This window comes from Oryctolagus cuniculus, chromosome 6 (genome assembly GCF_964237555.1).
Source record: "Oryctolagus cuniculus chromosome 6, mOryCun1.1, whole genome shotgun sequence".
NCBI lineage: Eukaryota > Metazoa > Chordata > Mammalia > Lagomorpha > Leporidae > Oryctolagus > Oryctolagus cuniculus.
The window spans coordinates 93682027-93707468 of record NC_091437.1 but is presented as its reverse complement, the minus strand read 5'-3'; the positions used below and the strand labels follow the sequence as shown (position 1 = coordinate 93707468).

General features: G+C 38.1%; 1 protein-coding gene across 2 annotated transcripts in view; it reads right to left on the bottom strand.

The window, feature by feature from the left end:
• The window catches only part of PREX2 (phosphatidylinositol-3,4,5-trisphosphate dependent Rac exchange factor 2), a 326634-nt gene that overhangs the window by 254217 nt on the left and 46975 nt on the right, over positions 1-25442 (bottom strand). For both annotated transcript variants that reach the window (XM_017341384.3, XM_002710460.5), the window contains exon 2: positions 1199-1270. In XM_017341384.3, the coding sequence (XP_017196873.2) occupies positions 1199-1270 (72 nt within the window). The remainder of the gene's footprint in view (positions 1-1198; positions 1271-25442) is intronic.

Sequence of the window (25442 nt, the reverse complement as noted above, 5' to 3'; positions counted from 1 at the left end):
ATAGCTAACTCACATCAATTTCACCCTGGGCTGAACTTTTCCTCCACTCCTGTTCAACTCTGGAAACTGGACCCTATAGCAGGCTCTCAGGGCAACACATGAGTGGCCCAAGCCAAGAATGGCATTTCCACCCCATTCTCAAGAGTGAGAAGGTAACACAGGGGCAGATTCATTGGCAGGCTGTTTCAGGGGACGGATATCTTTACTCCTAAACTAAGAAAGGAGCCTACAACAAACAGCCTTTTTCTCCTTCCGGGAGGTGTTGTGTGTCCTCCATTAACAGCTGGGACAACTGCAGAGTCATTTTGCAGCCCAAGGAGGTGCCAGCTCGGGGCAAAGCTGATAAGCTGATGGCAGAAGTGATAGCTGGCAAAGAGGTAGCAACCCTGCAGCCTCTCAGTCACCCAGTCCTGACCCTCCTCTTGTGTCTGAAGTCCCCAAAATATGAGTGAAAATGTCCTTAAATTCATTTGAGTCATAAGTTTCTTTTTGCTTGCAACCAGAAGCATACTAACTAAACTATTCCCATAGTAGGAAAGTTTAAAACTTATGGGGAAATGGCAGAAGAACCTAAAAAAAAATTGTAAAATAAGCCGGTAGGTTAGCATCATTAATATTACTCATGAATTATACAACTTAAATGAATAATCATTACAAAATAATTAATCTTCAACTACCATTCGTTTGTTTTTTTTTAAAATCTTCACAATTTTCTTGCCTTACAGCTTAAAAGAAATGCCAGTTTGTTTCTGAGTTGAAGATACTATGTGGACTTTATTTTCTCCATCAGTCAATCTTCCAAACCTTTTGTTCTGTAGTCATTCCAGGGACTAGAAGTCACATCTGCCCACATCCTGCCTTCCAGAGCCACAGCTAGCAAGTGGGACACCCTGCTCTGCCCCTCCCCCTCTAAAGACACTAAAGTACTTAGACTCTGGTTTGTTTTTCTGCTTCCTTTCAAATGCTCTAAATCACTTGTTAAAGCAACTTTCAGGCTGTTATGCCATCTTGGTAATCCTTGTATCTTTTCCCAGATTCTATTTTTCCTTTTTCAAATTATTACTGACACAAGTGACCGGCACAGGAACTTCTAGTGGAACTGAAGATAAACTGCAGAGTGCTGAAGTAACATCCCACAGATAAAATTTTATCTAAGGGGAACTGGTTCATGTGTCAAGAGCCAATAGTGTCGTCTCACCTTCACTGTTTCCTCTGTGACATTTTTGTCAACTTTCGATGCTGCACACTGGTTCATTCGGTGCAAGAATGCCTGCATGAAACAAGAAAGGATATTATGAAAGTAACATTAGGTTAATGAGATGATTGGGTATCGATAGGAATTTATTGAGTTTTTTTTACAAGTAACTGAAGTTTAAACAACCTCAATAGTTCTTTTAAACAGTTTTGTGGCAACACAGGAAACCCTCACGCATTCCTGCTCCTACCTGGGAATTATATTTCCTTCATAATGTTGAAGCTAGGCCAAAAAACATCAAGGTTACATGAATTAAACATACCCTCCATGATCTCAAAGTTGTGGGGTAAATAATTAGTGTCAGGTGTTCTCTAAACTTCGAAGTCTTGCAAGATGCAAAAGAACAAAAGCTAAAGAAAATTATATTTCTAATGAAACAAGAATCAGAAATTCTGAAGCGAATCCCTTAGAACTAAGAAAGAGATAGATGGGTACATACATACATATGAGTACATTCACACATGTATTTCCTTATCAAAATCTATTTTCAGAGAGGACTCATTAAAAAGAAATGAAAGAATGTCCCATGCTTTCTTCCCCACTCCCACTTTTAGGAAGCCAGATTTTAAATTTTTGGGTTCAGAGTTGGCATTGTGGTGTATCTGGTTAAGCCATTGCCTGCAGCACCAGCATCCCATATGGGTGCTGGTTCACTTCTGATCCAGCTCCCTGTTAATGAACCTGGGGAAACAGTGGGGGTTCGTACAAGTCCTTGAACCCCCGCACCCACGTGGGATACCCAGAAGAAGTTCCTGGCTCCTGGCTTCAGCCTGGCCCAGACTGACCATTGCATTAATTCACTTAGGGAGTGAACCAGCGGATGAATTACCTCTTTTTCTGTCTCTCCTTCTCTCTCTGTAACTCTGCCTTTCAAATAAATAAATCTTTAAAAAATAAATAAATAATTTCTGGGTTCGGATTAGGGTTCTCCATAGCTCTATGGCAGGCAAGTAAATGGATTAGAATGCCAAAGATTCAGACTGTTTTGATGGTTATCAAGTTTTGATCAATAGCTAAATAAACAATTATATATGCAAGGAAAGAAAATGCAAGATTTAATTATACTGAAATTTGAAACAGAACATTTAAAAGGAAAATGCGAAAGGACTTGCCATCCAGCAAATTTGGTTTCTGTCCCCAGTACCTTGCCCATTAACTGCCCAGTGAGGAGGCGAGGTCATTCCTTCCCTTGTCTTCCTGAAGGACTTCACTCTACCACCTGCCAAGTCAGAGTACTGCAAAGCCCATCAACTCCTCAGGGCATATAGAAAGAATCTCAGAGGAATCTCTAAGGCATCAAACAAATGAAAACTAAGGTAAGAATCATATTTTTGACATGCCTTATTCACAAACATTTAAGAGATTAACCAAATTTAGGATTGGCCATGGTGTTCCAAAATTATCACCTTCAAGACATTGAAGAATATAAACAAAACTTGACAATACAGCTCAAGTTTTTTTTAAGGATTTATTTTTATTGATTTGAGAGGCACATCCACAGAGAGAAAGAGAGAGAGAGAGAGAATCTTCTATCTGCTGGTTTACTCCCCAAATGGCTGAAGTGTAGGGCTGGGCCAGACTGAAGCCAGAAGCCAGGAGCCTCTTCCAGGTCTCCCAGTGGGTAGCAAGGGCCCAAGCACTTGGGCCATGTTTCACTGCTTTCCCAGGCCATTATCAGGGAGCTGGATCAGAAGTAGAGCAGCTGGGACTCAAACCTGTGCCCTTAAGGAATGCTGTATTCACAGGCAGCCACTTTACCTGCTGTGCCACAACACCAGCCCCATAGATCAAGTTTTTAAAAGGATATTCCATTTAACCCAGCAATTCTACTTTCAGAAATTTATCCTAAAAAATGTTCATACATTTTCACTGTATTGATTACAAAAGTAGAAAAACTGACAATAATCTAACTGTTCACCAATAAAGGAATCATTATATTATGGTAGATTCAAATTATTATGCAATCATAAATGGAAGATGATGGGGAATATGTGTGTTTGTGTATGTGTGAATACATTAGATGTTTATAAAATATTATTTGGTGAAAAATTTACTAAGTAGCATATTTGATATATCTGAGTGTATACATATATACTTAAAAGTATTTGCACATCTATGCACATTTATAATATCTGTGCTTTCGCAATAAAGAAAAAAACAAGCAGCATATCTCCAAATGCAAACAGTAGTTAAGTAGGAAGGCAACCTTTGTACATTTTCTCATTTTAATAATATTTTCCAATTGAACCACTACATCTTGCTCATCACATGAGCTTCAGCATCATCTTTATTTCTTGTGCAACCAGCTCACATAGCAGCATGCCTATCTATGATGCCACAGCACAACAGCCCCAACTCAGTATCAGCTGAATGAAATAAAAATGAATAAGAAAGTACTGTATGTAGCTTGCATTTTTATTAGGAAAGTGATTTAATTCTTTGAACTATTATCTAAACTTATGTTTAACTGAGGACAGAAAATGATTTTGAACTTTCTAAATTTGAATGCCCATTTTCATTCTATTATTGTTCAATTCTTAATTTTAGTTTTAATTTTCCTGAACACTTTCCACATACTCATACCAAAAATGCTCTTTAGCTCTCTCCTTCTAGGCTTAAAATCACATGGGTGGTTTCCTTGCCTAGCTTACATTTCCACTTGACCACATGGTAAACAGGTGACCTCTCATGCAAGCAAAGCTTAAACTTCACTTCTACATTTATAAACCTTTCCTTCATAAACAGAACTCAGTCACATTCTGAAATCAATAAATTGAAGTGATGAATCAGTAAAAATGAGTCAAAATATGAGTTAGAAGTGAACACACAAAGTAATAAAGTAAACCTCATCTTATCTGACTTTTTATCTTAGCCTCCTTGACAATATGGAACTACTTGTTTAACTGTATGCCAAAGGAAACCTGGAACTTGTTAGCATTTCTGACCAAGCATTTATTTTTCCCAGGGCCTTCATTTTCTATAACAGTGAAGGCAGATTTCAGATGGTTTGCTTAGCGTGCAAAACCATGAAAACTGCTTGACATGTTTTACAAAATGTTAAAATGTTTAAGTCTTTTTTCCTGATGATAAAAATAAATGCACGCTTTCAAAATCATTCTTCAACAATCAGTATCTGCAGAAACCCTCTCGGACTTTGGTAATTGGGACATTTAATTCTGACTACAATCAAGAAAGCATTAGCAACCTAGCCACAAAAATACATGAAAGATTTTTTGTGTAGTTTTATCTCTTAATTCATTCATTCTCATTGATCCAGAATTTCGTCAGAATTAGACCATCTTCAATTTGACACAATATATTTGAAAGTAAGCACTGGAAAGTGCCAGTGGTTCTCAAACTTTGTATTGGAAAGTTTCTTACATAGATTACCCGACCCTATCCTTAGAAGATCTGAGTCAGCAGATTGATTTAGAACCCTCAAATCTTGTGTTTTTAGTGGCATGACTAGGTGATTCTACTGTGGTTGCTCAGGAGACTGCCTTCTGATAAACAATCCTTTATGTTTACTCTTCCAAAGACCAAAAAAAAAAAAAAAATAGACTTGGAGAAAAAAATAAGTGAGTCTTAATGGGGGAAAGGGATTCACTCATTTAACCTTAGCTTTCTTTCTTTTTTTTTTTTTTTAAATAGAAACTTCCATTATTTTTTTAAGATTTGTTTTATTTATTTGAAAGAGTTACAGAGAGAGGTAGAGACACAGAGAGAGGTCTTCCATCCACTGGTTCACTCCCCAGATGGCCGCAAGGGCCGGAGCTGTGCGGATGCGAAGCCAGGAGTCAGGAGCTTCTTCCGGGTCTCCCACGCGGGTGCAGGGGCCCAAGGACTTGGGCCATCTTCTACTGCTTTCCCAGGCCATGGCAGAGAGCTGGATTGGAAGAAAAGCAGCCAGTACTAGAACCGGCGCCCATATGGGATGCCAGCACTTCAGGCCAGGGCTTTAACCCACTGCACCACAGTGCCGGCCCCTCACCTTGACTTTTGTCCAAACACTTAGGATTTCTGGGACCTAGCTCCTCACCCCCCTATACACCCACAAAAATCACTTCTAAGGTGTAAACAGGCCGTGATAACCTCTGAAGGCTGAAAGGTGTCAAGACAAGTGAATCAGGTAAGACAGACTAAGCCTCCTTGGAAGCAGTGAGGCTCAGAGATGCCACTCCAAGGGACTGGCACCTTGCTCGCATGTCAGCATATGCTCAGCAAACCAGACTGCCCCTAAGGTTGGTTCCCTACATACATTTGTAAATACCACTCCAGTCCTGGGTTTTTATTCCCACAGAGAACAGGACTCATCATTTTCTTTTTGCCTTGCTTTCTATTGCTTTCCTCTTATCATGTATTTGGTAAAAGCATATGTTAAATGCCACATGCTAATTACAGTTTAATAATGTCAAAAATGTCACAGATTTGCTACCAAGAAATAGAAAGAAGAGAGGAACTCATTAAAATATAATAGGAAGATGACAGCAACCTTTTCTCCCTGTCTGCCCACCTGTGCCACCGCTAAATCAAAAGCAAAGCCCACTGTGAGTTTCAGTCTCAGAATATATTTTCTTTTTTTTTAATAATTTCAGCATACTAAATGATCTCTCTCAACTGATTTTTGCCCTTCCCACTTTTCATCAGCCAGGCACACACAGAAGATCACTCTCCAAAGTCCCACAGACTTTAACGTTTATATTTTTAATTCTAGACACCTGATGCCAATCTGAGTTTCCTAATATCATGTAGGCACGAGGCTTTACTATTCCTATAAATATTCTGCCTGCAGGGTCATCTTAGCAGCAACCTGTCACCTCAAAAAAAAAAAAAAATGTGACTATTCATTAAGATACAAAGGAAAAATTTTAAGAAGGGTTACAATGTTGCAGGCAAAGTATATGCATTTCACCAAAATAAAAACAATAAAGGCAAATATTCAGTTTTACATATTTTAATAATATTTATTTATCTATTTGAAAGACAGAGGAACACAGAGAGGGGGAAGAGACAGAAAGAGATCTTCCATCCACTGGTTCACCCCCAACATGCTCACAGCCAGGTCTGAGCCAAGCTGAGGCCAGGAGGCAGGAACACCATCCTGGTCTACTACATGGGTGCCAGGGAACCAAGTACTTGGGCCATCTTCAGCTGCTTTCCCATATGCATTAGCAGTAAGCTGGATGGGAAGTTGAGTAGCCAAGACCAAACTGGCACTCTGATATGGGATACAGGTATCCCAAGTAGCAGCTTAACCCTATGCACCACAACACCGGCCCCTCCTTTTACCTCTTGAGTGGAAGTCAGTATTATCACAATTATTTGTAAGATATCTATTTTGTTTTATTTTCCTGAGAGAAAAACAAAGTCCTAATAAATAAAAAAAAAAGTTTCCTCTTGCTTTTAGGGAAAACAAAATTCTAATAAATGGCATTTGTCATTTGACTTTGCTTGGAATTTCTGATTGATAATGGTACCATTTTATTAGGATGGAGAAGACTGAAAGAGGGGTAAATTTTGTGGTGGGAGAATCAGATTTGGGGAAAGGCTCAATTTGAGTTGCCTACTGGATACCAATGTGGAGATAATTGAATAGGGAGTTAGTTGTACCATTCTGAGGTTCTGAGAGTAGATCAGAGCTGAAGGTAAATAAATGAATGTCATCAATACAGACACAACTCTAGGAAAATTTCCCTTGCAATAAAAGATTACTGGCCCAATCCATTGGAGAGAGTGTGTAGAAGGAGACGACTTGGGGCACTCCAACATTTAGAGATCAAAAGAAGAAATGAAACCAAAGAAGCCAGAAAAACAGCTTCTGGTAAAGCAGCAACGACTAGCAGGGTACAATGCCAAACAGAAAGGGAAGAGAAGGTTTCAAAACCTAGGAAGTGCCTAATACTTCAACAGTGCTGAGAGCTCAAATAAGGTAAAACAGGTGCATGATTTGACAACCTGAACGTTGACCAGAGCAGCCCCAAGGAAATGAGCTGAGGTGAAAATGCAGAATAAGGAAGTGGAGTCAGCAACCACAGAAAACTCTTATTAGTGTTTTGCCAAGAAATGGGGCAGATTTAGGAGGTGGATTTGCATCAAGTGTCAGTTTGTATTTTAAGCTGGAAAATACTGCAGCAATTTATCTTTTAATTTTTATACAGGATGAGTACTCCCTACCTGAAATGCTTGGAACTGGAAGTATTTCAGATTTTATAGTATTAGGATCTACATAATGAGATATCTTAAGAATGGGACCCAAGTCTAAACACAAAATTCATTTATATTTCATAACTACTTTATACACATAGTCCAAAAGTAATTGCACACACTACTTTAGGAATTCTGTACATGACAGTAAGGTTTTTTTATGTTGTTATATATTAATTCTTTTTTTATTTATTTATTTTTTATTTAGTAAATATAAATTTCCAAAGTACAGTTTATGGATTACAATGGCTTCCCCCCCCCCATAATTTCCCTCCCACTCACACCCCTCCCATCTCCCGCTCCCTCTCCCATCCCATTCACATCAAGATTAATTTTCAATTATCTTTATATACAGAAGATCAATTTAGTATATATTAAGTAAAGATTTCATCAGTTTGCACCCACACAGAAACACAAAGTGTAAAATACTGTTTCAGTACTAGTTATAGCATTACTTCACATTGGACAACGCATTAAGGACAGATCCCACATGAGAAGTAAGTTCACAGTGACTCCTGTTGTTGACTTAACAAATTGACACTCTTGTTTATGGCATCAGTAATCTCCCTAGGCTCTAGTCATGAGTTGCCAAGGCTACGGAAGCCTTTTGAGTTTGCCAACTTTGATCTTATTCCAACAGGGTCATAGTCAAAGTGGAAGTTCTCTCCTCCCTTCAGAGAAAGGTACCTCCTTCTCTGATGGTCCCATTCTTTGCACTGGGATCTCACTCGCTGAGATCTTTCATTTAGGTGTTTTTGTGTGTGTGTGTTTTGCCAGAGTGTCTTGGCTTTCCATGCCTAAAATACTCTCATAGGCTCTTCAGCCAAATCTGAATGCCTTAAGGGCTGATTCTGAGGCCAGAGTGCTATTTAGGACATCTGCCATTCTATGAGTCTGCTGTGTATCCCGCTTCCCATGATGGATCGTTCTCTCCTTTTTTATTCTATCAGTTAGTATTAGCAGACACTAGTCTTGTTTGTGTAATCCCTTTGACTCTTAGACCTATCAGTGTGATCAACTGTGAACTGAAATTGATCATTTGGACTAGTGAGATGGCATTGGTACATGCCACCTTGATGGGATTGTATTGGAATCCCCTGGCACATTTCTAACTCCACCATTTGGGGACAGTAAGTTTAATGTTTAAATTTTAATGTGGAATTTTCTACTTGTGGCAACACACTGATACTCAAAAAGTATTGGACTTTGGAGCATTCTGGATTTCAGATTTGGATTAGGAAAGCTCACTCTGTATTAATTTCACCATTTATTTGTTTATTTTTTTAAGGACAATCCTGCTCCATCAGGATGGGGTTAAGCTTTATTTTATTTCAATTTATTTATTTTTATTTATTTAAAAGGCAGAGTGACAGAGAGACTTAGGCAAAAAACATTCTTCATCTGCTGATTCTCTCCCCAGATACCTGCAACAGCCAAGTAGAGCTAGGCCAAAGTCAAGAATTCAGAACTCTGAGTCTCCCAATTAGCTGGGACCCAAGTACTTGGGCCATCATTGGTGCCTATGGTGTGCATTAGCAGAAAGCTGGATCAAAAGTGGAGTGGTAACTCAAACCCAGGTACTCCAATATGGGATATGGGTATCATTAATTGTCAAGCAAAGTACCTGCCCCTAGTTTCATTGGAACTTCCATGACCCCTTACTAACATCTCCAGTCCACTGGATCTCAACCTTCCCTGAACACCTATTGATTTTCAATCTCCTGGAGTTCATTTTGTCAAAAAACTGATGGACACAAATATTCATATATTATGCAAGTAAACATAACACTCCACAGCAACTCAAATAATCACACAAGTTCTTTCCCTAAGGACAACTTAACATTTGGATATACAAAATGCTTAGGTATATGTGTAATGTTATGATTAAGGGTGTTAATCATTAAAAGCAACCATTTTTGCTGCTTTACCAAGAGTATTCTTAAGCAAAACTGCCATTCCCTTTCACCACCCCACCATGAGTGGGTGATGGTGAAGTATATGAGCACATGATCATGAGTAGTTTGATGCCACTGCTTGATTCACACTGAGCAACTTTACACATCATTGCTTTTGTGCCATCAGTGTAAATGTCAACATAGTAAAAAGAGAAAATAAAGTCTTAGTATCCCCATGAAAATAGTTTTGACCTTGCATATCCTCTACAAGTGTTTCACAAGAATCAAATATCTAGAGACCACACTCTGAGAATCTCTGCTGTAGACAAACAGGTTATAAAAATGTTTTAAAGTACAAAAAAAAAAAATCTAGTAGGAAAAGATACATAATATACAATAAATAAAATATATAAACAAATTATTTAGTATATTAGAAGTGCTAAAATTGAGCAATAAATTTACTATATTAATATAGTACCTAGGCACACTTGAAAAACCACATACCTTGCATAACTCCAAGGACTCTTTGGAGGCCCACGGCACAAGATTCATCACCACTCAATGTTGCTACTTAATTAAACTTGACCTTTCTCTTGTTACATCCCTAGCATCACATCTCACACCAACCAGCCATTCCATTGGCTCTCCTTCTCCTTCATCATGTTTTTCCTTTGTTCTTCCATGTCCAGCACCTACTCTATACACAAGACTCACAGTCAAATGGAACATGGTTAAGTGCCCTCTCCATTTCCCAATTACACTCAAAGAAAAGGATGCAAGTATTCCTCAATTTTACTTTGAATGCCAAGCACTTGAGACCCAATCAAGTACAGGAATAACAAAACTTGCAACCACAGGGTAACATCCAACTTCAGATATTTTTAAAATTATCTTAGCATCATAGATGGCCCTGGTCTAGGGTTCCAGATTTCTATTATTAATTCCTAGCCTCTAGTCTCCCTAGGATCCATTCTCTATGCAGCTAGCTAACAAAAAGGGCATTTAAAAATATAAATCAGACCATAACACTCCCCAGCCAAAAAGCTCTAAAGGACTCCCCTGTCCAGGCAGAATGCAATTCAAATGCCTGCCCTGGCCCACAAGGCTCATTTTAGTCTACTGAGGCTGCTGTAACACAATATCCTAGATTGGGTAACTGATACACAATAGAAATGTACTGCTCACAGTTCTGAAAGCTGTGAACTCCAAGCTTAAGGCAATAGAACATTTGGTGTTTGAGATCTGTTGCTCATGCATGGCACCTTCTCCACATCCTCACATGATGGCCACTCAGTTTTCATCTTAAATGCCAGCTACTCAGAGGGGTTTCTTATAAGCAAACAGGTTGGAATGCTCCCTTCTGCCACCCCCATCACATCCTTTCTACCAATCACTCTCCTTTCTTTCCTCCATTCCCTTCCCCTTCTGCAACGTTCCATCCTTCCTATCTGTTGCTTCCTACCTCTCTCCCGCATTGGGATGGAACCTCCATGAAAGCAGAGACTACCAGTTTTGTTCAGTAGGGTATCCCCAACACATATTGCACCAACACTTGGCACTTAATAAGTACAAAATAACTTTTTGCGGAATGAATAAAGAATTTTGTTCTTAACTGGTTTTCATTTCTGAAAACCATCAGACGGTGTACTGTTAATTTCCCTCGAGAATATTCTTCCCCAGTGTTCACCAGAAACTTGGAATACAGGATAGTCGTTTCTGTTCCATCCCCGTATGACAGGATTTCTCAGTCTTGATACTACTGACATTTAGATCTGGCTAATTCTTTGTTGTGAGGGACCGGCCTGCACACTGGAGGATATTTAAAAGTGTCTTTCCCACCCACACATAATGGACAATAATTATAAAATAATGCTGGTTTGCATGTCTGCAAATGCATGCAACATGAGCGGCTTCATCTTCTCTTGGAAACAGACTTTAATTTTCCCTAAACAGCCATGACCACGTTCCATTCATACAAAATTCCAAATGCTTACAGAATAATAAGTCATTTCTTAGTAGTCCCTTAGCACTGAAGACTGACCCTCATGAGCATTTACCACTCTATGAATCATTTATATAGAGTATACCACACCTGGATTACTCAAATAAATGCCTAGAGAGAGTGCAGTGATACCCAAACAGCATTGTAAAGTCCCCTGTGAAAGCCCTTTACTTGTTGCCATTTCCTTTTGATTCAGAACCAAAAGGATCTGTTTTGTCAGTTATAGTGAGTCTCTATGCACTCAATTTCCCAGCAAAAAACAGATTGCACTGCTTTTCAGAACACTATTAATTCAACGTGAACACCACTCTCATCTCAGAGCTTCAGCGAGGATAATTTTGCATTATCCTATCTGTGCTTTTAGAAACTCTCTAGGCTGAAACTTGGCCAGGTTTGAGGATAATCAGAATATACACTAGTATACTTTATTTAAGCTCAATAAGCTGAAAAACAAACATGAAAGAATACTGTTCTTCAGAAGTTCCCAAGGGAAAGAATTCATCACTTGTCATCATGTCACTGGCACATTAACTACATAAGAGGCACAGCGTTTAATGATGTTTAACAGTTCGGTGACAGTAAAGTCAATGGCAGAACTGGACAGAAGATGAAAGAGAAATTAAAATCCTTATCAACAGAATTATATTTATGCATAAATATTAAAAGTATTAGGAAATTTGAAATGGTTATAGCAAAATAATTTAATAAATGTGAACTTCAATTAAGTATACCTTTTGTTAATTTTTCAATTTGCTCATTTTTGCTGTTTTTGCTTAGTGTTTTGTTCATTTTGTGCAATTTTGATTCCCACAGACATCTCACAGCTCAGTCTGTAAAAATATTATTTGAGAAGGATATTTAAGTTTTCTTGGTAAAACTGTCTTGGTAAGGCAACAAACTGGTCTAAAGCAGACACCCGAAGCACAAATCCGCTGATTCAATTGTTACCACTGAAAAAATTAAGAGCGTTCATATAAAATTCAGTCATTAAAGCTGCTGCTCAAACACTTGGAGAAAATCAACACAGGCCCTGATAGTCCAAATCAGTAACAACGGGATATAGATAAGGATGCCACATACTCCTTCACTTTGCTACAGTCACCACTACTCCCTGCTACCTCCACACCAAAGTTAAATGTTACTTGCCATGTATTCTCACACTAACCCTGACGCTGTTCTCAATATAAAGTCCATTTCTGGGCATCTGGCTTCCACCTGGCTCTTCTCTGGCTGTTGGGGGCGTTTGGGAAATAAAGCAGCAAATGCAAGATATCTCCCACTTGCACATGTGTGCTCTGTCATTCAAGTAGATGAAAAATAAATAAATAACCATAAAGTCTGTTATATTCATTTATTCATTTTCATAACTTGGAAATCTCTGTGGATATTTAAATTTTCAGACAGTCTTCAGATTTGCCAAAGTCTTTTTGGTTTGTATGCATTTTTGATCCTGATTATTCCAGAGTTCTAAATTTTAAAATGACATTTGATCTCAAAACGTTTGAGCTAAAAAGTATTCCCATGATGAAACAAAGAGGAAAAAAACTAAGCTAAGAAAACTGGTACCTAGTTTACTTAACTCTTAATTTTTTTCAAGACATCTAAAATGAAGGGAGCTGTTAACTATTTGAAGTGGTATTTACGAGAGACACTTCTGGCAGCCACATACATAGTTTGCTCAAGAACTGCAACAACTCCATGTTTTTTTATTTTAAACTAGCTTTTTTTCAATAAATAACTTTTTGTCATAAACTCTTCTTGGAGTACTCATTCTAAGCACCATCTGATTCATGAAGATCTCGTACTCCTTGTATTGCTCTGCATGACTGATGGTCAATGTCAAAGTCTAGAGAGGACAAAGTACAGAGAGCAAAGGAGATGAGGAAGAATGTGATGTCTGCAGTGCGCTGCCTGGAACTCCTCAAAATTTGCCCTCCATGTTCCTCCCCCAAAATAACAGCTGATGCCCACTGATACCACAGGCAGACAGCTGGGTGCAGTTCAGCACTGAGGTGGGCCAAAGGCCCTAAGCATCAGTTTCCTCACCCATTTGATCAGACCAGTAAGAATACCTGCCTCACCAAGAGATAGGAAGGATTACACAGAGGGAATTTTAGTTAGCACTTTGCACAGTACACACAACTAGAATCCAGTAAAAGTTAGCTGACATTTCTCTTACTGCCACTATTAACACTATCCAGTACAACTACAACCATAGCCACAGTTCTATTGATTACTTCTACTGTGGTTGCAATTATTAGCAACACCAAATAGGATAGAACTAAAAAGGTACAACCCCTGCCTTACCCTCTCTGCTCCTTTCCTTGCAGTAAATCTATCCAACTGACTCTCACTTCTGGGGACTTCTTGATAACAAAACAAATACAGTTCAGGGGACTGCCGCTGTTGTGTAGTAGGGTAAAGCCACTGCCTGCAGTGCTGGCATCCCATATGGGCGCCGATTCGAAACAGCTGCTCCACTTCCGATCCAGCTCTCTGCTATTGCCTGGGAACGCAATAGAAGATGGGCCAAATCCTTGGGCCCCTGCACTCACATAAGAGATCCGGAAGAAGCTCCTGGCTCCTGGCTTCAAATCGACGCAGCTCCAGCCATTGTGGCCAACTGGGGAGTGAATCAGCGGATGGAAGACCTCTCTATCTCTCTCTGACTCGCCTTCTCTCTCCGTGTAACTCCGACTTTCAAATAAATAAATAAACCTTTAAAAAAATACAGTTTAGGGCTTCGGTAGGGGTGGGGAGATGAATTCTATGTATACAGATGCTGTTAGACTTACAGTGGGGCTATATCTTGATAAGCTCACCATAGTTGAAAATACTGTACATCAGAAAGACAACGAATACACGTAACCTAGTGAATGAACATCCTGGCTTAGCAACATAGAGCACGGTGGAGGGTCGGTTGTTCCCTTCATGACCTCACAGCTGACTGGGAGGTACAGAGCATGGGAAAAAGGATCACAGGGAAGAGCGTTAGCCTGGCAAATGATCAAAGATCAAAATCCAAGTGTGGTTTCTACTGAATGGTGCATTCCTTTTGCATCATCGCAAAGTCAGACCACTCTGAGTTGAGTCTTTCTGCCCAGGACTCCAGCTTGGGTCCTAAATGTCAGAAATGCACATCAATCTCTTTCTTTATACACTTACTTTCTAAACATTCCAGAAATTTGGAAAATCACATAGAAGGGTAGAAAAAATTAATTCACGAACAAACTACAAGGTGCTAATAGGTTGTTGTCTATCTCTCAATCTTTGTCAGGAGTTAGAATGCAAGGCATTAATAAAAACAGCAATGCAGGTGAAGCATGGCCAGACCATGGCTTTGATTTCTATGAGATGCCACGAGACACAGGCATTGACAAGTCATAAAAGCTGATAAAGCAAACTGACAGGCCAGTCTGAGAGGGCCTCTACAGAACAATCAGAGAAAAGAATACTAATAACGTGGATGCTATCAATCCTTTATAGCATCAATGGGCCTATTCAACACAGATAATTTAATACACTATTCAAAAATTACAACATATTCCTCCATAGCTAACAAGTCATTACATTTGTATAAGATCTTAATACAAGATGAAATGAATGAACTTTCAATGCCATTCAGAAGTACAACAAAGAATCAAAGATATTTCAAATATCCCACAATTTTTCTGATGGCATTTCACCCACAAGTGTGTGTCATGGTGCTGGTTGGTGATCACCATAGAGCAAAATGAATTTCTAAAAGCAGTTTATAAGCTTCCAGGAACATACTTCTGAACATTTTTTTCTTAATAAGACATTAGTTAAATTTTTCTTATTTTAAATATAATACAAATATTTATACAGAGATACCAGTGGACTATTGTGTCCCTGATATAATACTTCATATTGTGCTGGTCAGGAATTTACATTGATAGCAGATAACTTAAATAACACAGCACAATGAAAGAAAAGGCTAAGCGGGAAGTACAAAGTCCATTATATAGATAATATTCTCAAGCACAGATTTTTCTCTGGCACAGGAAACTGGTCATTTCCCGAATTTAAAGTGCAGAACAGTATCCCTGGTTAAGTCGTTATTCAAGAATTCAGTTCCCATGAAAAGGAAATGTAAGCAGGGCGGGGTGGAGGGGGGAGGCAAAGTGTTTAATGCTGGGAAACACAGACAAATGAATGAAGACCCCAGCACAAAGATCAGACTCAGCCTGGCACCCATGACCCTCTTTTTACTCTTAATATAATCTAACCCACTGCACAATCCACATGATATAGAAAATAGATTTATAATTGATGTCAAGATAAATATTGAAGTAATATGAATAACATTTTTTATCCTTTAAATTTGTTTACCTTGTTTCCAAAGTATAAGTACCTAAGAAATTTAGGGCCTTGCTTTATCTTTTCTTTAAAACTGACTTCTAAAATTGTTCACTCTTATCCTTAAAACACATATGACTCAAAATGCATGTCAACACCTACTGCCCCTTCTGAGTCACCATATGCCCTTGGCCCCTTGTCTCACGACTGAATGCTATCATTACCCTCTTCATTCAATACACCATCCACTCCTTTATCTGTAATCTTCATTCCACTCATACTCTATACCTAAAAGGAATTAATGATAGTAACTGTGGACTGACATATACAAATAGATCAGAGATGATCTAGAAAACATCCTGAGTACAGAAGAACTTAGTATTGGAATCAGGTGGTATTTTTGGTCAATAAGGTAAGAATGCTATTGGGTCAACAGGAAGTGCAGTTTGTAGAGTTTACCAGAAATAACTAAAGACAACAACATGAAGTGGTTCAAAGATTGAACTCTGGGAGTCTCACTGCCTGGATTCAAATGCCAACTCTGCCAATGACGAGATGTGTCACATCACACAAGTAACTGTATCTCTCTAAAGCAGAGTCTCCACATTGCAAAATGAGACTCATACAGTGGATACCCCTAAGGTCTTACTGTAGGGATTAAATACATTAATATATGTGAAGTAATTAACATATTAAGTACAAATATGTGTGTTTACTATTTTCCTATTTTATTTTTACTCTTCTCTAATTTTATTTTTGCTCTTTATTCTTAGTTTCTTGGGGGCAGGGGAGGGTTAGAAAGACAAACAGGGATTGAGAGAATTCCCATCCACTGATTCGCTCTCCAAATGCCCACAACTGCTGGACAGGGCCAGGCTGAAGCTGAGAGTAGATCTCCCATTCAAACAGCAGGGACCTAACTAGTTGAGCCATAACCTCCTGCCTCCTTGGGTCTGCATTAGCAGGAAACTAGAGTCAGGAGCCAGAGCTGGGTATTAAACCCAGGCACTCCAATATAGGATACAGGCGGCTTAACCAATGTCTTAATTGCTAGACCAAATGCCTACCCCTATTTTATTTTTACATCACCAAATATATGTGCTGGATGCTATTTTCATTAAATAATAAAACAATAAACAACTCTATACTAAAACATCCACATAGCAAGTTATAATTAATGGCATTATGAAAGACAAGTATAATGCATGCATACATATATAAAACATTTTAGACTGCTGTAAAATATTCATAATTTCTCTCCATAATTTCCTTTGTAGAAATTCTATTAGCAACCTGTAAGGATTTGTTTACACCTTCAAGAATTATGAGGGGAAAAAAACTAAACTGTGAAAATCTGGGATAAAAATTATTACCAGTCATCTTACTGTGTTTCAAAATTCAATCAGAAAATAAAATGTGAAATACCATAAATACAAACTTCCTGGATCAAATAAGAACAAGTAAAATGTTACCAATGAGTTCATGTCTACAGATGTTGGCTTACAGCTCTGTAGCCAGTTGAATATTCACCAGGTAAAATAGTGCCAGTGAACAAAAAAAAAGTTTCCTTCGAGGAAAAAAAAAAGCTATGATAACCAAAAGGCAAATTATACACTTTTTTCCCTGACCTGAGTTCTAAAAATAACAAAAAAAAAATGCTTATTCATGCTTTATCTATGAGTTTTGCTACCTAACCACAAAGATGAAAGAGATATGCTCAACTATTGCAAAAAAGGAAACTATCCCTTAACAGCAATAGCTTCTTGTTTTCAAAGAATTTAAATCATCTTAACTCCTCAAGGAATGGCCTTTTGAACATGTAAATAAAAACTGTTCCTAGACTGGGTGTGATAATCAATCTAAGGCAACTATTTGCAGAGCTGGAAGCTTGAATGTGACATAGTATAGAAAAGGACCTGCAAACTGAAATCTAATATAAACTAGGCCCAGTGTTTGGGGGTGTGGTCTGGAAACTAAGCACTTCAGCAAGCAGAATTCAGCAAGCAATGATAGTGTTTCAGGAATGGCAGCGTATGGCACAAGGTCCATGGTCTAACTTAGCTGCTGTTTGGGGTGCAACAAGGCTAAGAGGAGCATGAAGAACAGCAGGGGACCCTGACAGACTATGACTGTAATTGCCAGTGCCTCTCCAAAGTCAGTGAGATTTAGGTTTGGGCCCCAGAACTGATAAACAACTGAAATAACAAATCAGACCCTAATTTTATAGTATGGATATATAGTATTGAGACAGGCTAGCGGCCTGCAGTTCAGGAGAAGTGGAATTGCCTCCCCTCATCCCAGGATACCCAATTTAGGACAGCAAAACCAATCCCAGAGCCCACCTACTGGCATGGATAAGGCTCCTCCTACCCTCTACCTGGTGAAGGACTGCCTCAGGGCAGTCAGGGAAGCTGAGCACCAGAGCCTAAAGAACCAACAGACTGCCAATGAGATGTTCCCTGCTTGTAGCCCATAACATTGGACACTCCAACCAAAGAATACACAAAGAACAATGGGAAAACGAAATTAAAAGGTAAGTCTTTGGGGGCCAGCGCTGTGACGCAGCAAGTTAAAACCCTGGCCTAAAGCGCCAGCATCCCATATGGGCACCGGTTCATGTCCCGGCTACTCCTCTTCCGATCCAGCTCTCTGCTATAGCCTGGGAAAGAAGTGGTAGATGGCCCAAGTCCTTGGGCCCCTACACCCGTGTGGAAGACCTGGAAGAAGTTCCTGACTCCTAGTTTCGATCTGCACACTCCAGCCCTTGTAGCCATCTGGGGAGTGAACTAGTAAATGGAAGACCTCTCTCCCTGTCTCTACCTCTGTCTGTAACTGTCTTTCAAATAAATAAAATCAATCTTAAAAAAATGCAAAAAATGTAAAATCCATGTGGCTTTCCCACTATATATATATATACACACACACACACACACATATATTCCATGAACTGTTTGATGACCCCCTTGTATGCATAACTTTCAAATTTTTGCACCAAAATAAACCCATGTTTTAATTTCATTTACTATGAGCTTTCTGAAGCATGTTCTTCTATCCTCAAATCTACTGGAGGTGGGTTTCCCACTGGGAAACGAATGCCTCTGTCTTCAACTATCTGCTCTATTTCACCTTTTGTGATTCAACACACAGAACAATATCCCCACTGGATGAGATAGCCACTGTGTGTCCACTCTGTGCCAGCCTCACTTCTAGACCTTACATGAGTGACAACAAAGGCCAGTCCCTTGCTCTCAATGCGTATGCATTCTAGGGTTAGACAAGCAAAAGATGAAGAAACCCCCTACATGAAGATTTGAGTTCAGGTAGAGGTAAGCACTATGAAGAAAAATAAACAGGCTACTAACCAGGGCGGGGGCCCTGACAGCTGGGGATGTCGGGGGTTGGAGCAGGAGGCAGACACCAGCAACTGCAGTGAAGTGGGAGCACATGCGGGCCAAAGGGCCGAGTAGACGGGAAGAGGAAAGAAGCGGGAGAAGCAGTCAGCAGACAGGGGCCGCTGAGAGCCCAGGGGCTGAGAGCCCAGGGGTCCTTGTGAGGATCTGGCATTTTATTCTCAGTGTGATGGGAAACCACTGAAGGACTGAGAGGGGAGGAATTGGTCTGAAGTTCCCTGACGCTGTGTGGAGAGGAAATGGCCCCGGAGGAGGCCAGTTGGTCTTCGTAGAAATAAGGAAAAGTGAGAGATGACGCTGCAGCTCAGGTGATGAGCAGCGGAGGTTACTGCCGGCTGGATTTACTGATGGATTCCACGTGGGCTGTGAGAGAGAGAAATCAAAGTTGCCTCCTAAATTTTCGGTGTGCTCAACTGAGTGAACAGCAGTGCCATTTACTGGGATGGACTGGAGAGGAAAAAAATCAATACTTCTTATCCTGTCAAAGCAAGACATAATGCAGCAGGGCACATTCAGTCTGCACAAAAACAGTGTCAATCAATGGCACTTATCCAAGGACTCCCCCTTCCCATTTGTCAAAATTATTTAAACAACAATGTGGCTTCATGGCTTCTCTGTTTCATGATTCTTATCTCCATTAAAATTTTGCCTTCTGTTCCTCAGACTGAATTAGGAAATCCATCAAAAAACATTTACCTGTAAATAGAGTCAACAATTGGTTTAGTTTATATTTATTTCATAAATGAGGTCTGGTCATACTCGACATATAATTCTTTTTTTATTCCAAAGTGATGTAAGTGAATGAAAAACTCTCAATGTCAAAAGTCCATGCTTGCGGAAATATGAATTCAGAAATAATATTATTAAATGCTTCACAGAGATTATGAATATTTAAGAAAAATATTTTAAAATGTTTTAATCAAGAATTTGCTTAGACTAACACAAAGCAAAAAACTAAGCTAATGTTTCATATAAGTCAATATAGTCCTTTCACTGGTGCCAAGAAATACACTCAGTTTTGAATTTTCAACAGAGTCTAAGTCAGTAAGGATGGGAAAGGGTTGATTTGATTCCCATTCACTAAATATGTAAATGAAAGCACATAAGAATGGACATGAAATAATAATCTATTGCCAAATGGTCAGCAAAATTAAGACAGGCAATTGGAAAATAATCTTAAATAAATTTAAATATAAACATATTCCAGGTTTCCTAATCAAAGCAGAGATTATGAAGTGTTCACTGTTTCACTAGATATACAAATTATCTCAGTTGGTATTTCAATGATCCTATTAGGCTCTTAGAGATGCAGAAACTGAGTCTCAACCAGGTTGACTGCATAACTTTTCCAAGGCTGAGCAGCCAAGAAACAAATGAAGAATCCTGGATTCAATCTGCTTCATTCAGCACAGCTCTCTTATGGTCATAGAGGGTATATCAGACACACATTACCCCACAGGAAAATTAAAACAGTCAAGTCACAGACTTCATGTTGGACTCAGTTTCTCAATCTGATTTCCAAAGTTCCTACCCCTGCCATGGAAAAAACTGGAGAACGGTGTTGCTATTTTCATCTCTGGGCATAGAACTTAAGTCTCTTGACTTAAGAACTTGACTGATTGACTTTTTTCCCTAATCAAATAAAAATCACAGAATTTGAGTAACTTCATATTTTCATAACAGAAGAAAATTCCCCAGAAATCCTTTCTTTTCATCTTAATTACAGCATGTAAGTTAAGAAGACCACATTAAAGAACACAGTACAATTGAGTACTTACTTTTAGTTAACGAGTTCCAGGTGTTACCAGGAGCTGGTTAAAGTTTTCTTGGTTAGCATTCTACTTACTAGTCACACCAAGGTAAGGAGGCCCCCTTAATGAATCCTATTTTTTAATCAGAAATTACATATTACAAATTATTATGCAGCCTTCAAAGTGACCGCCACCGTTGAGAGAATGGCCAAGTAGGGTCAGTAACATTGCAGACAGAGCTTTAAATTTGCTGTTGGAGATGCCACCTACCTTTACCAGGCCAGCTCTCCTCCCAGGCCAGGTAAGTAATAAAATTCAACAGAGTGCCTTCCCCAAGGAGGTTCATACCTCCCTTAAAATGAACCCTATGTAAAAAGATAGATAGGTCTAGGTCCCTTAACTTACAAGGCCTAAAGCCACCAGGTTATTATCAAGCCCCTTTTATCAGATTCTCTTTGCTTCTCAATCGGAAAACTTATTTGGAACTTGGACAACACTTTTCTTGACTCCTCTAATAGCAACTCTGTCCTTTGTTTTGGACCCTGTCTGGCCCACTCCTTGGCCTCATTCCTTTGTAATTTTGTTGCTTATTAAAGTCAGTGTTTTACATACATTCTGTACATATCCTGTGGGGGCAGCAGTAGTATCTTTTAAACAGTATTACCGTAAGTAGTGTACTTCAAAATGTAAATTACCTTGTTTAAAACTGTGACTTCAACATCTGTGTAATTAGTGCATATGGTTTCTACTCTCCATTATCAAGATAATTCATTATTAGGTAAATTTGGCTAGTAGGGAGTACAGTTCTGTGAGCAGTGTTTCCTTTAAATATCAACTACTGTCTCAATTACACATAGCAACAGCAGCTCCGCCTTGTTCAGGAAAAGTAAATGCACAAAGTTAAAAAGTTAAAGACATGCTGCAAATAACTAGTCATTATTCTGTGTATAAAAGTAGAGTAGAAATTAAACGCTGAGTTTTTCTGTAAAAAAAAAAATTATTATGCAGTGGAATATAAAGGATTATAAGGGTCTAGGATACAGTCAGTATTAACCCTAAACCCTTAAACAGTTTTCAGAAATCCTTTAAGAACAATTTATAAGTCAATTAAAGATAGCATAATCTCCTTTGAAATTGACCAATGAGGAGCTCGTGCTGTGGTGCAGTGGGTTAACGCCCTGGCCTGAAGCGCCGGCATCCCATATGGACGCCAGTTCAAGACCAGGCTGCTCCACTTCCAATCCAACTCTCTTGCTATGGCCTGAGAAAGCAGTAGAGGATGGCCCAAGTTCTTGGGCCCCTGCAACCACGTGGGAGACTTCTTCTCTGTCTGTCTGTCTCTCTCTGTAACTCTGCCTTTCAAAACAATAAATAAATCTTTAAAAAGAAAAGATATCAGTCCTCTCACAATTGACCTATGCATATCCAAGAAACCCAACCAATATATAAGTAAGTTCTTTTGAAAAATTTTTCAAACTGTTTATAAATTTTATATGGAAATGTGAAAGATCTAGAATGGTTAAAACAATCTTGAAAAAAACAAACCAGAAAGTAAGAAAGTTTACACTCTGTGATTTCAAGACAACGCAAAATTACAGTAATGAAAACAAGGTAACATGGGCATAGAATGAACACATGAACCTATCGAATAGATTGGAGAGTAGAAAAATAAACAGGAAAGTTAAGTTAATTTACTTTGTTTTAGTAAGATGCCAATTGAATTCAAGGGGTGAATTTTAATGAATGTGTGTAGAACTGTACATCCATATGGAAAAAAATAGAAATAACCCTCAACTCCTCCACTCCATTATTTACATTAAAATTGACCACAGTTTATCACAGACCCTAAAACACCTGGAAAGAAATAAATTGATAAATATGATCTTGGGACAAATACTTTTTAGAACAAAATATACTAACCATAGAAAAAAATATATATAAAACAGATTTTATCAAAATTGAAAACTTTTCTCCATCAAAAGCATCTTTAATTAAGGAATTAATAAGCAAACTACAGACTAGGAAATACAATATCTGTCAGAGGATTGTCATGTAGGATATAAAATGAATACCTACAAATTTATGCTGAAAACCTTCAACTATGCAATTTTTCAAAATGGGTAAAATAAAGACATCATAGAAAAGTCAGCAAATATATAAAAGATATGTCATATCTTTAGTTATCAAGAAAATGTAAACTAAAATTAAAATAAGATACCACAAATTAAATCCCATTAAGATACCACTAATAAAATAGCATGAACTAAAATTATAGAAACTGACAATACCAAATTTTGGCAAGGATATGGAATAACTGGAACTCATGCATTACTGGTAAGAATGTAGGAGTTAGCACAGCCACTTTGAGAATCAGTTTCTTATAAATTGAAACATACATTTGCCAGATGACCTAAAGATCTCACTCGCTGGAATTTACCCAAGAAAAATGGAAACATATGTCAACCCAAAGACTCATTCGGGAACATTCACTGCAGCTTTACTCATAACAGACAAAAATGGGAAAGAACTTAAATGTCTATCTAGCAGTAAATGGGTAAACAAACTGTGCTCTCATTATATGCTATAAACACAAGTGAGCATATATACTGTTTCCAAAAATACTACCCATTAAGTTGTATTTCAAGTCATAACTGATGAAGTACATATTTATATATCTAATGAAATAATAGTTTTTCACTCATGTTGACAATATGAAATTTTTTTGTAATATGAAATTTTTCAATGTAAACAATTTTCTCAAAATAAACAGGTTCCACATGATGTGGTATCTTAGTAAAAGGATAAGCTAATTACATCTCTCTACTAGGCAAAAGTAACTCTTTTTAAACTTCAGTATTACATAACCAAGTATTGCTACTTTAAAAATATGTTAAAATGCCAATCATCAATTATATTCAATTCAGGAATTCATATCAGATTGTGTTACATATAACTGAAAATAAAAAATTATAAAACCATTTAAAGGGCTTAAAAGAAAGTGCTATATATTATGCTCATCAGAAATAATTTAATCACAAAAAGCCATGTAAATTCTATTCTGTGACTTTACAATAACTATACTTTCATTATTCATAAAACATTGTTCCCTATCATTATGTATGGATGACAGTAGATAAAAGGGTGCACCAAGTAATCCAATTACAAAAAAGAAGTAGGGGAAGGGCAAAAAGTAGAAAATATTAAAAAACAAAAGAAAAAAATGGATAAGAGGAAAGAATTCCTTCCCATAAAATGCTTAAGCTTTAGTTTTAGAGATAGAATGAGGGGCATAAGGAATTACACTAAAACTTTGTGGAATTCCTAAATGCCTTATAAAACACAACTCCTGACTCCTTTCCAGGAATATTGCCTATTTTTAATATCTTCCTGGATTTGTACACCGCCTGGTACATTTCAAAACTCAATAAGTATGTGTAAACTATGATCTGGCCCTTGTTGTCAAGTTGTTCTTCTGAAAATTTAGTCAGAAATGCTAGTTACTGTTAAATTCTTGAATAGTATTACGAAATCTGTTTCTCTAAGTCTCCCATGAAATCCAGTCAGGACTAGACTCATAACATAACAGATGCTTAGCAAAGACATGTTATATTCATAGGATGTAACTATTCTTTTCTACAATGTTTTTATTAATTCAAATTTTTCCAACTGTTTAATATAGTATTATGTGAGAATAACTCATAAACAGCTTTATTATCTTCTGCAGGTACAGGAAGATATTTCCTTCAAGACTTAATGAAACCAAATAATTGACATCAAAAGGCTACAATAATGTAAGAATCTTGTCTCATCTCTACTCCAAAACTTACAATACACTCAGTAACAATATTCAGATGACTCCAACAGTTGGATTTTTGTTATACTGTCTATGCCAGGGTGAAATCAGTTCAATGCAAACAATTTGATTCCTGGACTAGACTACTATAAGCTTTCTCGTCTTACAGGTTAGTAATGGTCTCAGCTGGCTCCCAGTTGAGGACCAAGAACAGGACAAGTTTCTGAAATAAGAAGTACCATCTGTGGCCTGGAATCAGAACAAAAACACGGCCTACCTCCTATAAGACACATGGTTTAACAAATGCAATCTCCCAGGACCAGGTGACAGTAGAAAAACAACAATTGTTGTCATGTTATATACAATTTCTATGCATCATTCCTTCAGAATTTAATTTTCCTTTTTCAATATTATCTATTGGCCACATATCTTCCTACACTGACTCTAATCACTGGCTCCAATCACTCCCCTCATCAATCATCAATGTTTATTAATGATGAAAACTGCATCCATCTGTTTATATACATTCAACCCATCCTTCAAACTCTAGATCAAAATCCAATTTCTCTGTAAAATTTTCTCCAATTCTGTGACTGGCATATTTTTTCTTCGTTAGATCACTGGTAAAACATATTGGATAAATTCCTTAATTTTATGTACGGCATTGTGGCACAGTGAGTTAAGCTCTCTCTTGCCAAGCCAGCATCCCATATCAAAATACTGGTTAGAGTCTTGGCTATTAAACTTCGAATCCAACTTTCTGCTGATGAACTTGGAAAAGCAGCAGAAGATGAACCCATTAGTTAGGCCCT